This window comes from Stenella coeruleoalba (genome assembly GCF_951394435.1).
Source record: "Stenella coeruleoalba genome assembly, chromosome: 12".
Lineage (NCBI taxonomy): Eukaryota > Metazoa > Chordata > Mammalia > Artiodactyla > Delphinidae > Stenella > Stenella coeruleoalba.
The window spans coordinates 11,318,695-11,332,916 of NC_137158.1; the positions used below are offsets into that span (position 1 = coordinate 11,318,695).

The window sequence follows — 14,222 nt, forward strand, 5'->3', positions numbered from 1 at the left end:
CTCCAGACAGTTTCTAGATGTCAAGATGTACCCCCTTTGTGGTTCACCTCTAGAAAACTTATCTCTCCTAACAATTACTAGTGTAAAAGTGTTCAACTGTGCTTTGTTTAATCCATGTGATTTAGTTCTTCCCTTTATGATTTTAAATTAGGCCAAGCATACTAAAATATACTTTCTGATAGATGCATTGCGTCACGTAACTGTAGCAACAAAACACCGCCCGCCAAGTTCAGATATACAATTGGCCCTGCTTTAACCCAATCTTAGGTCCGTGATAGGGTAACCTTGGATGTGAATCCACCTTATAATGAGGGCTTTTCAGTATTTCAGTGACTAATCCCTTTTACTCAGCATCCGGGGTGATCGATTTGTATTGATTTTGCTGACTAATCCTGGAGCAGAGTTCCAGAGGGGTCTAATTATAACCTCATACACACCCTACGTGTCTTAAATATCACAGTATATTTACTTCATTCAAATCTTTGCAGTCTCCTCAAGTCTCAAGAATTCATCCATAAAACATTCTAAGTGACTCAGTGGATATGTGAGCCTACTTCCTAATAGCTTATAAGCCTATATTCCACATCCCTAATGGGCTGCCTGTAATCAGTAACTTTCTTCACTGCTTCCTGACTTGTTCCCCACTGTTTCCGTTGGGAGGGGCATTTAAGAGCTCCAGATTACACTTTTTTTTTTTCTTCATGCAGCTTGGAGCTCCTCCTTGTTTATTAGCAGTTCTGTTTCTTTCTCTAACCCCACTGTCTCTGGATGTATCCGTAAAGGTACCATCTGTTTTAGTGCCATTTTATTTCTGCTTTATTCTCCCTGCACTTCTTTCTTTCGTCAATGCTTTATCGTAACAATTTATTCTTGCTTTAGTTTCCACCTGCTTTTGCAGCCTACCCCTTTCACCCTCCCCGCCACCACTACCCCCCAGCCCATGTCACTCTAGATTTCCTTTATCCAAGGAATGGGGTACCATGACTCTTAAGGGCACAGCTTTGGAGTCAGGTAAGGGCCAGCTCAGCTGCTTGTAGGTATTGTGCTTGGCTAGTTGACCCCCGCAAGCCTCAGTTCTTCATTTGTAAGGAGGAGAAAGGAATGATACTGTCTCCCTCATAGAGCTGTTGGGAGGACTAAATGAAATGATGGACTTCAGGGTTTCCCAGTCTTGGCAATGCTAACACTGGGGACTGGTAATTCTTTTTTCAGAGGGCTGTTCTCAGCATTGTAGGATGCTTTAAAGCAACCCTGGCCTCCACCACTAGATGCCAGCAGCAACCCCCTTCCCAGTTATGACAACCAAATATGTCTCCAGACGTTGCCAAATGCCCCCGGGAGGCAAAGTTGTCCCTACTGACAACCACTAGTGCACATAAAGCATTTGGCACGATGCCTGGTACACAGTAGGACTTGATAAACATTTGCAGTAGATTGATGATCAGACTGATGAGTGAATATTCATTTCTGATGCAAGTGTCTAATACAGTGCTTAACCCTCAATTAACTTCTTCATACGCGAACAGATGAACAAATGAATCTGAAGCCAATGAGCCTTGAGGGCTACCTGTAATTCCTACATTGTACTGAAAGGTGCTGTCTTCACTTAAAACAAATGCTCCTATGTTGCAAACACATTTTGGACAAATAACTAATTGTTATTAGTTAAATTGTTATTAGAGCAGTTTAAGCTGTTCTACCCAGTTTTTCCCCAGCTTTATTGAAATGTACTTGACAAAAACATGGTGTAAGTTTGTGTACAGTCTATCGATTTGATACACTTACATACTGCACAACGATTGTGAGATAACAACTCCATCACGTCGCATAATTACCATTTCTTTTTTGTGGTGAAAATATTTAAGCTTCACTCTCTTAGCAACTTTCAAATATATAATACAGTATTATTAACTATAATCACCATGCTGTACATTAGGTTCCCCAGAACTTATTCGTCTTATAACTGGAAGTTTGCAATCTTTCACCAACATCTCCCCACCCCCTACACCCTGGTAAACATTCTAGTCTCTGTTTCTATGAGTTTTACTTTTTTAGATTCCACATATGAGTGATATACAGTATCTGTCTTTCTCTATCTGGCTTATTTCACTTAGCTTAATGCCCTTGAGGTCCATCCATGTTTTTTCAGACATTAGGATTTCCTTCTTTCTCATGGATGTACAATATTTCGATAGATAGATAGATAGGTAGGTAGATAGATAGATAGCTCTTCTTTACCCATTCATCCATTCATTGATGGACACTTAGGTTGTTTCCATATCTTGCCTATTGAGAATAATGCTGCAGTGAACACGGATGTGCAGACATCTTTCAAGATCCTGTTTTAATTATCTTTGGATATACACCCAGAAATAGGATTGCTGGGTCCTGTGATAGTTCTATTTTTAATTTTTTGAGGAACCTCCATACTGATTTCCATAGTGGCTGCACCAATTTACATTCCCACCAACAGTGCAAGAGGGTTCCCATTTCTCCACATCCTCTCCAACATTTATCTCCTGCCTTTCTGATATAGCATTTTAACAGGTATGAGGTTTTGATTTGCATTCCCTAATGATTAGTGATATTGAGCACCTTTTCAATACATGTTGGCCATTTGTATGTCGTCTTTGGGAAAATGTCTATTCAGATCCACTGCCTGATTTTTAATTTGATTGTTTGGGGGTTTGGGTTTCTTCTTCTTATTTACTATTGAATTGTGTTAGTTATTTGTATATTTTGGATATTAACTCCTTATCAGCTATGTGATTTGAAAATATTTTCTCTCTTTCATTGCCTTTTCATTTTGTTGATGGTTTCCTTTGCTGTACAGAAGCTTTTCAGTTGTAGTTTCACTTGTTAATTTTTGCTTTTCTTGCCTTTGCTTTTGGTGTCAAATCCAAAAAATCATTGCCAAGGCAAATGTCAAGAAGCTTACCCCCATGTTCTTCTAGGAGTTTTATAGTTTCAGGTGTTACATTTGTCTTTAATCCATTTTGAGTTAATTATTGTGAGTGGTGTAAGATAGTGGTCCAGTTTCATTCTTTTGCATGTGACTGTCCAGTTTTCCCAACACCGTTTATTGAAGAGACTGTCCTTTCCCCATTGTATATTCTTGGCTCCTTTGTCGTTAATTAACTCACCATATATGTGTGGGTTTATTTCTGGGCTCTCTATTCTGTTCCATTGACCTATGTGTCTGTTTTTATGCCAATATCACACTGTTTTGATTACTATAACTTTGTAATATAATTTGAAATGAGAATGTGTGATGTTTCTAGTTTTGTTCTTCCTTCTCAAGATTGTTTTGGCTATTTAGGGTCTTTGTGATTCCATACGAGTTTGGGACTGTTTGTTCTATTTCTGTGAAAAACAGCACTGGAATTTGATAGAGATTGCACTGAATCTGTAGATTGCTTTGGGTAGTATGGACATTTTAACAATACAAATTCTTCCAATCCATCAGCATAGAATATCTTTCCATTTATTAATGTCTTCTTCACTTTCTTTCATCAATGTTTTATAGTTTTCACCGAACAGATCTTTCACCTCCTTGATCAAACTCCTTCCTAAATATTTTAATCTTTTTGGTGCTATTGTAAATGGAATTTTTTCCTTAATATCTCTTTCTGATAGATTGTTGTTAGTATATAGAAACACAACTGATTTTTTAATATTTATTTTGTGTTCTGCAACTTTGCTTAATTCATTTATTATTTCCAACAGTTTTTTGGTGGAGTCTTTAGGGGTTTCTATATATAATATGTCATCTGCAAATAGTGACAGTTTTACTTCTTCATTTCTGATTTGGATGACTTTTATTTCTCTTTCTTGCCTAATTGCTCTGGCTAGGACTTCCAATACTAAGGTGAATAAAACTGGCAAGAGTGGGCATCATAATTTGTTCCTATCTTAAAGGGAAAGTTTTCAGTTTTTTACCACTGAGTATGATGTTACCTATGGGCTTGTTTTGTGGCTTTTATTACATTGAGGTGCATTCCTTCTATATCCACTTTGTTGAGAGTTGTTATCATGAAAGTGTGTGTATTTTGTCAAGTGCTTTTTCTACATCTATTGAGATGATCATATAATTTTTATCCTTCCTTTTGTTAATGTGGTGTATCACATTGATTGATTTGCAGGTGTTGAACCATCCTTGCATCCCTGGAATAAATCCTACTTGATCATGGTGTATGATCCTTTTAATGTACTGTTGAATTCAGTTTGCTAGGATTTCATTAAGGACTTTTACATCTACATTCATCAGGCATATGTACTTTTATTTTCTTGCGGTGTCCTTATCTGGTTTTGATAACAGGGTAATGCTGACCTCATAAAATGAGTTTGGAAGTGTTTCCTCCTCTTCTGTTCTTTTTATGGAAGAGTTTGAGAAGGATTGGCACTTATTCTTTAAATGTTGATGTAATTCACCAGTGAAGCCTTCTGGTCCTGGACTTTTTTGTTTCTTAGGAGGTTTTTGATTACTGATTCTATCTCTTTATTAGTAATTGGTCTGTTCAGCTTTTCTATTTCTTCCTGATTTAACCTTGGTAGGTTGTATGTTTCTAGTAATTTAACTATTTCTTCTAGGTTGTCTGTTTCATTAAGATCTGTTTCTGGTAGTTTGTCTTGTTCTTTTGTTTGGAACATATTATTTTGTTTCTTCATTTTCCTTGACTCTTTGTGTGGGTTTCTGTGTGTTAGATGAACAGCCTCCTACCCCATTCTTGACAGACTGATCTTGTGTGGGAGATGAACGTCATCAATCAGCCCAGCCTTGGCTTCTGGTTGTCTCTAAAACCTATGTGATTGTCTAATCACTTTCCCTGTTTTTAGTGGCGCCCAGTGGTTGAATATGTGCCCAGACCGATCAGTGTCCCAGGGGAAGGGTCACAGTCAGCTACTAGATACAGGGTCCAGTTTAGGAGCAGTGGGGAAAGTGTGTCATTAGACCCCATCCAAGGAGAAACTGGGAGGTGGGCATTTCACCTGTCCCCTCTGTACTGGGCCCAGTTATACAGCCATGGAGTGGGGGAGGGGGCTATGGGGTCCGGAACCCATTATGAACTTCTTTCTTTATTACACGCCTGTGGGACTCCTGAATGAAAGCCCCACTGGCTGTCAGAGCCAGGTGATCCAGGGGTTCTTCTGTCAAGCAGCAGCCTCAAAAGCTGGGGCACCAGATGTGTATAAAAGCTTCCTGAGGGAGATACTGGCAAACTGGAGCAGGCCAGAGGGAAAGGCCAGGGGAGGCGTCCACCGGCTTCTGTGGTCTCAGGAGAGAACTGCAGTCACTCCCTAGTTGGATGCTAAAAATTAGAGGCCTGACTGGCAGGCGGCAGCTTTTAAAGTACGCAAGTAGAACCCTTTCAGGAAAGGTCGGGGAGACTGGCGTTTCTGCCTGGACACGGGTGGTGGGTGAGCGGAGGCCCAGTACTCACGCCCGCTGATACCTGCTTCTGTGTTTGCTGTAGTATGTGGGGCTCACGGATGCAAGCCCCGCGGCTTTCAGAGCTAGGTGTTCGGGGAGGGGCATCCCTCTGGTGGGAGTCTTAAAAATTGGGGCGCTAAAAATGGGGTTCAAACCCTTAGCCTCCCAGGGAAAAGCTGGGAGTTGGAGGTCCCTGCTGCTAGGTCTGGGGTTTATGGCGAGTGCGTCTCAGCCTCTCCTGCCGTTTTGATGTGCGCGTTTTCTCATTCTCCCAGTGCATAGGAGCCCCTTGGCTAGTTTCTGGATTTCCTGCAGAGGGAATTACTACGTGTGTAGCTGTTCATTTGGTGTGTCTGTGGGAGGGCGGCGGTTCAGGGGTCTCCTATGATGCCATCTTTAAAGACCACGCTGCCCACTGTCATAAAAGGTAAATCTTAGGGAGATTTCCTTTTTATAAACATCAGTGGCTGACGGCTGTGAATTATTATATTGCTGTAGAATTCTGTGCTGGTTTGATTAACTTACAGGTATTTTAGATTGATGTTCCAGTTATTAAGCCACTGATGTGGTAAGAGAACAAAGCTCAAGCTACTTTTAAATGTTTATTAACCTAAGTTTATTCTGTAAACATTTATTGAGTGCCTACCATGTTTCCGGCACTGTTCTAGATACTTCGGATACAAGTATCCAACCTTGTGGATCCTCCATTCTGCTAAGTAATGGTCTACAAAAATAATAAATACATGAAAAAAAATGAAAGTCAAGAGTACTCATAACTTCTAAAATATTAAGCTGGGAAATATCTAGGTGGTACTGACAGCAAAATTCCAGTGGATGACTGTACTCCAACAGAAACATTTTTGTGGGTGCATTCATTGTGTGCCATGTGGTTGCTCATTTATGACTTCATTTCATTGAACTCTGACTTTCTGATCTGAATTAAAATAAGTGTATTAAATCTAATCTGTGGTTACCTTTACATATTATGTGACTTAAAACCTTTAGATTATGATTCACTGTGCATAATTTTTGAAATTGTCTCAAACCTACAGGGTTCCTTTTTCTAGGTTTTCTCTAATGAACTGTGACTTTATAGCATACTTTTTGTGCTGTAGTGTAACAGGCCTATAGCTGATTTTTTAAAACTAATACAATATATGTTTTTTGTGTCTCGCTTTTTTCATCTGTGGAATACCTAACCAACACGGGGTGTTATAAGAATTAAAATAATATAACATTTGTAAAAAACCTAGAACTAAAGGAAGTGCCTGGCACAAAGTAAATCTTAAGTCTGTGCTTTCTGCACCCCCACTGGTCATTCACTTCTTTCAATTTTTTCTAATATTGTACCTTTTTCTTTCCTTTGTACACTTGTGAGGAAGCAGGCCTACAATGAGAAATAGAAGCAAAATGTATATCCATCAGGGCCATATAAGGAGTGTCCCTTTGTCTGTAGACCACTTGTCTTGGAAGTAAGTCCCTCCAAATGATGAAAACCAAGAGATGTTTTCACATTTAACTCTTTTTTAAAGTTTTTTCCTGATTTCAAAAGACATTTTCATTGTTATAAAACTCCAACATTACCAAAATTAATAACTTAGAAAGTCCCTTTATCCACATACTCACCACAACTCTCTACCCCCGAGAGAATTCATAGTAATATTCTGTGTCTATTCTCACATATCTTTCCTAGGTGTATAATACATGTGTTATTAAATAAGAGTACATTGTACATACTGCTTTGCGACTGACTTTACTCGCTTAACGTCTTTGATGTCCGTATCAACGTAGGTAGTTCCTTCTCATCTCCGACAGCTATGGAGCGAGAGAAAAGGATGCATTTGTGGCTGGCTGTGCACCCAGCCACAAGCTCCCACAGCGTGCAGATGCAACTGGAGGAATCCCTTTGGCTCACCCACGTCCTGCCAACCCCTGACCCTCTCCAAGTCCTGACCCAAAAGGGCACCAGGAGAGTGAGTCCAAGGATGCTGTTAGTGCACACCAGGGGCCAGGCCTTCCTGAATGCAGGCACGACTGGGCTGGGCAGAGGATACACATTCACACAGCAGTTACCCCTGAGGCTCCCAGAAACATCAATAACTGCGACCCCCTGAGGTGGAGCTCTTCTTTGGAGTGTGGCCACCTGGTCATGCACAACCCACTTGAAGCAGGAAGGACATCTTACTGAGGATGATCAGGTCAAACTAACCTACTGTAAAATCTCCATTGGAAGCCATTCATCCCACTTCACCTCTCCCACTTCAAAGCCTACCTTCCCTCGCTCAGATGTTTACCCTTGGAGCGATTAAGTCATTCATCTTTTCTATGCTCTCCTTAGCTGCTCTTTTTCTCTTTTTAGCTGACAAAAGGGCAGATATGATTTAGGCCAAACGTCAGTATGTCAGACATTAAATATCCATTCCCATGCAGCGCGTGGTATGCATGACCACCTCCTCTATTGTAACAAATGGCATGTTAATTAACTTGTGCACAGAACTTACCCAGAACTGCGCCGTACAGAGCACGCAGAGCAGAACGCTTAGAGCGGTCCGCTCAGTTGGGGCCTTTGTCTAAGAGGCTGCAAAGGTGCAGACTCCACAACACAAGTGAATTTTCTGCAGAACAGAGCTACCAGCTTCCTCGGCAAGAAAACAGGAGACGTGATTATGCGAAGTAGCCCTTTCGCATCTGGACAGGCTATGTACTCTCTGTGGCATCAGACAGCAGGCCGCGGTGCTGGGGCAGGGGCAGAGGCAGAAGCCCCGTGCCGCCAGGACTGCCGTGGGGACGCTGCGCCAGCCCGAAGCCCTCCAAGCACCGGACCTTCCGAAGGCGGTGTCCAGGCCTTTGACGGTTAAACGGCGAGTGGTCCAAACCTGCGTGGCTAAAGCAGAGAACGGCCGAGGGTCAGACCGGGGCAGCAGGCGCAGGAGGCCACATCCTCCGCTTTCCACTCCTCGGCGATCACAGAGCCCGCGTGGCGCGTGCCGGCCTGGGGCTCAAGAGCAGTTCCCTGGGCCCCAAACAGGTCAAAAGGACCCTTTCTGAAATCCTGTTTTGGAAACTAAAACCTCCCGGTCGTGCTACTTACGGCTGCTTCACCCTCTTTCTTTCAGATACCATCGTTCTCATCGCCTCCATAGCGGTAGTTTCTGCCAAAACTCAGGGTAACATCTTCGCCACGTCGGCGCTGCGCAGCCTGCGCTTCCTGCAGATCCTGCGCATGGTGCGCATGGACAGGCGCGGCGGCACCTGGAAGCTGCTGGGCTCCGTGGTCTACGCACACAGCAAGGTGGGGGGGCCCTCGCCCAGGTGCGGGCAGGGTGTTCTTAACTTCTTCCCTTGCTGCCATGATATTTACTAAACCCATCGAAAGCAAACTTAATCTTTTCAGTAATTGGTTAAAGCAATGTGGGACACAAGGTGTAGTGGATTATGTGAAAGTCATCATAAATATCCAAGCAGTAGTCAAACGCATGGAATCATGCTTGTATTTTTTTTCCTTTTTCAAAGATTTTTCACCTCTAAAAATCTCTCATTCCTTTTATATCTAGGAATTAATCACAGCTTGGTACATAGGATTTTTGGTTCTGATTTTTTCGTCTTTCCTTGTCTACCTGGTGGAAAAGGACGCCAACAAGGAATTCTCCACCTACGCGGACGCACTCTGGTGGGGCACGGTGAGTGTGAGCGCCTGCTTGTGTTTATTGGATGCTGTGAGATGTTTCCTTTGAATGTAGTGTAGGGATTCCCATGGGTGGTCCCAATAAAACGATGAACTTCCAAAAGGGAGGTAAGTGAAAATATACAGCGCTTATAATTATCTAAAGAGTTTCCCCTGTTAAGTCCAACAAAGTTAAGTTCTCTAACAAATCATCAGTAGTATTTCTTGCATGCTACACTGTTGCCACAATAAAGACAAGTAATTTTTTAACCGTGATTAAAATGTTCATGGGCTTGTTCATTTTAACTGTGGAGCACAGCTTTAAAGTAAAAATGGTTGCATTGTTTGGCCACTTGTCAAAAAGTTTATCTGAGGTTTAAAAAAAAAAAAGAAAAAAAGGTGTACTAGCTGAATGAAAGAAAAGTAAAATTATGGTACAAAAAGGGAAAAAGAGAAGAGTGGTAACCATCTCTGAGATCAGAGACTATAGATCCTGAATTTCAAAACTTTCCACTCATAAAACTCTTTTTCCTTTATATTGTTGTTAAAGGATAGTTTTCCAAACAAATAAAAGTAAAATCACAACTCTCATACAGGTAGAAAATAAACATGTCCTCAAGATTTTATTTAAACTTTTAAGTATTCAAATGAATGTGCAAACAGAGGCACACCTGGCTTCTTCCACAGTGAAAGAGGAAAGTCAGAGGAACCCGCACCAGACAGAATGTACTTACATGTCCGTAAACAAGAATTATTTTGCATTGCTGCTACAACTTATGTAGTCCTAAAATAGCTCAAAGGCCTGAAAGGTGCAGAGCCCGCCCCATAAAAGCAGGAACTGAGAACCTGGAAGAGTGTACTCTAAACAACACATAGTTTTCCATCAAAGCAAAAATTGTCTTTACAGTGTAAAGAATCTATAAAACAGTCGATGAAACGTGTACCCTATTAAGAATGTCATAGGATAAAGGAGTGCTTTATGCAATGTGTAAACTACATTTTTTAAAATTCTATTCCTTAAGACATTCCAAAAGGGTGAAAATACAAGAGCAGTTATAGTTGTTTGAAGACTTTCCCTGTCTCTTTGGTCCAACAAATTTGTTCTCTTCTAAATCATCGGCAATAATTCTTGAGTGCTAGATTGTCGCCACAATAAAAATCTGTCATCTTCTTAAACTGTGATTAAAACATTGGTAAGTTTGTTTGCCAGTTTGCTTTGTGGAGCACAGATTTTTAAGTTCCCAGTTGTTGCATTGTTCCGCTATTTGTCAGAAGCTCCTCAGCGAGAACTAGATCTCTTGTCAAGGACGTGGATAACTCGGCAGGGCCTGTAGTAAGCAGAACTTGGTATGTTTGTGGGTTGCATAGCAGCAGTAATATGAATAAAAATCAAAAATATATTCATCTGAAGATTAAGATTTTTTTCCTTAAATTATCAGAGTTAAATGTCTCCAAGATTGTGCCGCTGATAACAAAGCATTCTGTTGGTTTAACAATTTGGTTTCCAACTGCTTCCCCTACCCCACAAACAATAATGGCCACTTTGAAAGGAGGAAAGTGGAAAACCCAGAAGAGAGCAGTCATCTGACATTCTTAAAACACTTCTTATGTGTAGAGAACAAATGAATATCTATGACTCGCGGTGGGATAAACTGTGTAAACTGAGCAAACAGGAGGCTTTTCTAGCCAGCAAGGGGAAGACAACTGATTATCCCAGGCTTCAAAGCAGCGATTTGAATTGGAAGTTTAGATTTTGCGCCTCTGTGATAATTCTAACGTGCGTGAGTGACGGGACACTCAGAAGCCCCTTCTCTGAGGTGCATCTGTTGGTGAGTCCACCTGGCAGCTCTCTGGCCTTCTGGCCTTCCGTCTTCCTTTCTCCTTCCTACTAATCAGAATCGCTGCACTGTGTGTTGAACAGTGTGTGGGAAGCTCTGAATGTGCCTCTCACTTAGTCACCAGCTTGTTTCTTTTGCCAGAACAACCCATGTAGCAGGTTTCCAAAGGTTCATCTCTGTTCGTTTCAGGGAAAAGCAACGTCTATTCATTGATTTCATTCCAGTAGTGCTATTTGACTGAAGTTTAACCTGTACTTAACAGGATCTTTGAATGGCCTAATTATGTCTCTTTAAAGAAAAAAAAAATTTAGCCTTGAATACAAGAGTAAAAATTTTCTAAGGTGTTGAGCTTCTAGGAATAAAAAAGGCCTTGTTGGTCCACAGTGGGTTTGTTGATATTAACTGACTCATTCATGAAATCGTCTGAAGCCACAAAAAGCAAACAAGAGAACTTATTAGTTCTATTCCTTATAAGAACATACTAGGTCTCCAGTGTGAAGTAAAACAAATTTAAAATACTGACTGTACCTTTTATTATATGTTAATGAAGACCTTAATGAAATCTATTTCTGGTTACTTTTTAGTTAAAATTGTCCATGTTTGAAGTGAGAGAGTGGCATGGACATAAATACACTACCAAATGTAAACTAGATAGCTAGTGGGAGGCAGGTGCATCGCACAGGGAGATCAGCTTGGTGCTTTGTGACCGCCTGGAGGCATGGGATAGGGAGGATGGGAGGGAGGGAGACGCAAGAGGGAAGAGATATGAGGATATATGTATTTGTATAACTGATTCACCTTGTTATAAAGCAGAAACTATCACACCATTGCCAACAACTATACTCCAATAAAGATGTAAAAAAAATAGAAATAAAGATAAAATTGTCCATGTTGCATGTAATGGACACCTTGCTAACTAAGGAAGTATCCAGAATACATAGGGAAATGAAAGCATCCTGCACTGGAGTGTTTCTTAGTGCTAGGCTTTGGTGAAAAAACCAAAAAAAAAAAAGGAAATCCTCATTTCTTAAAAAAAAAAAAATGCCCGAAGTATCGACATTAAAATGCCATTTGTAGGCTACGGATCCAGTGTCCCAGTGAATTCTAAATATTAAATACGAAAGCCCTTCCATTAAGAAGGTGCTGAGGGCTGTACCCAAACCAACTGCAGGAGGAACACGTAGTGCCATCAGCAGAGCCAGTAAAAACACGGAGAACTTTGATACCTGAAAACAGTTCCATACTAGCGAACAACAGTACTCAGCCCACTGAGTAAGTGGGATAATCGATACAAAGGGCTGGTCCTAAGCGCATGGCAGGTACCCAACCACAGATGCAGCTGCCGTGGATGGTGAGGTGGGAGAACCGCTACAGCCAAGGAGCACAGAGCGGTACCTTCCTGGCACACCCACGGCTTAAGCGCAGAAGGGGCGTGGGAACTGGGGTTTCGATGAAAAGATGTTCTGGCTTCTGAAGGAGCAACTGAAGAGGCGTTGATGACAGTGGACGTGCCGGGGGAGAGGAGAGGCTGAGGCCTCAGCTGCGGCTCCGGGACAAGAGGACCTTCTGGTTGCTGGGCGGAGTTCCATTTAATGTTATTTCCTATTATTATTATCCTCCTTTCCAGTTGCTTTAGGTTTATTCTGAAGTAATTTAAAAACAGGTTTTCCCGCAGTTATGTTTTATTATGATCTCCTTCTTTCCTGTTATTATTTTCTTCCTTTTGATTGGCTGAAACAACTTAAGATCCCATCCTCCTGAAGTAATTTTTCCTGGTAATGACCTATTCTTGAAGGCCAGCTTGTCCTCTTCCTATTTACCACTATGCCCATGACGAAGACAGTGTTACGGGTTTTTTTAAAGACGCAAACAACAGCAGATGGTATAAATCTGCTCTTGAGAAAGCATCTGAAAAGTACAGCCTCCACCTGAGACCTGTGCCTGAGATGATTCCTTCAGACATGTAGAGGATTTGATGTCGGCCAGAGTTAGTCCCAGAATTCATGCTAAAAACCAGACAATCTTTCTCCAAGCATTAGTATAGGAGGCTCTGCATTCAACAGGTTGTACAGCCCAAATATATGCCATGAGTTTCATCCCCCTGCAAAGTCTAAGAATAGGAAATGGTGCACATTTGTGGAAAGAGCTAAGATACCCTTGTCATTGATAACATCTGTTACCCTTCCGAGAATCAACCCTCCTCCCATCAGGTTCACCGGGACAAAATGTTTTCTTCCACCTCCTATAAGCTGTTGCTTTCTGACTTATCTGAGTCGGATAATTAACTGTATCTGCTGGTACAGTTAGTTAAAGTTGTGTTTCTTACCAATGCATTACCTGATGGTATCCAAGCCTTACTTTACTTCTAACCATTCAAGATTATTAACGACCAAGTGAAAACTGAGACACACATACCCCAGCCATTACCCCCCAAAACAGCCGAGTGGTTAATAACCTCTCCAAGTGCCACGCCTACCTTAAGGGCATTTATGGGCTATACTGGTTATAAGTCTCTGTGGGGAACTCTTTCCTAAGATGTCTGTTCCTTGAAAATTGTCACCGCACATGCGACTCTGGACACTTTTGCTCAGTATTTCTCCATAAGCACTGAGCACGTGCTGTATTGAAAAAAAATGTATTATAGTCAGGAGACCAGGGTTCCAGCCCCATTGTTAGTGGAGGTGTGATATTAAGCAATTATTTATTATCTCTGTAAAACTGAGAAAAGAATAGTACCCAAACACAAAGTTGCTGTGTGTATTAAATGAGATTAAGCCATGTAGATGTACTTTATCAAGCACTAGACAGATGTTAGTCACCACTATTACTACATATTTGACCACAGTCCTGGAAGACCAGTATGGAATGCTAATGCCCTGAGCTCCCTGCCACAGCAGAGCCCAAATTTTATGATGCCACCAACACAGGAGTTTCTGATGTTTGGAGATCAAAAATCTTTCTGATGTACTAGTTCAAGGTGACCAAATTTCAAAATTGACTGTGCAGATTCTGTGACTACCCACTATCTGAAACCGTATGCTCAGGAAGTGGCCCAAAGAGAAGAGAAGGGAAGAAAAGAGACTCGGAAGACGAGAAAAAGAGCAAAGAGGAGGGAAGGGGAAGGGGAGGGGGGGAAGGAGATTGTTGACAACTGTCAACATGAATCTTCTTCCCTTAAAGGACCCCCTTAGGAACCTTCATGCACTGTTGGTGGGAAGGTAAATTGGTGAAGCCACTATGGAAACCAGTATAGAGGTTCCTGAAAAACATTGAGACTGGGCTTCCCTGG

The 14,222-nt window shown here is 41.5% G+C and overlaps 1 protein-coding gene across 5 annotated transcripts in view; it reads left to right on the top strand.

Moving 5' to 3' along the window:
• The window catches only part of KCNQ5 (potassium voltage-gated channel subfamily Q member 5), a 577,598-nt gene that overhangs the window by 463,153 nt on the left and 100,223 nt on the right, over nt 1–14,222 (top strand). For all 5 annotated transcript variants that reach the window (XM_079938653.1, XM_079938654.1, XM_079938655.1 and 2 more), the window contains exons 4-5: nt 8,548–8,723; nt 8,986–9,111. In XM_079938653.1, coding sequence (XP_079794779.1) covers nt 8,548–8,723; nt 8,986–9,111 — 302 coding nt within the window. The remainder of the gene's footprint in view (nt 1–8,547; nt 8,724–8,985; nt 9,112–14,222) is intronic.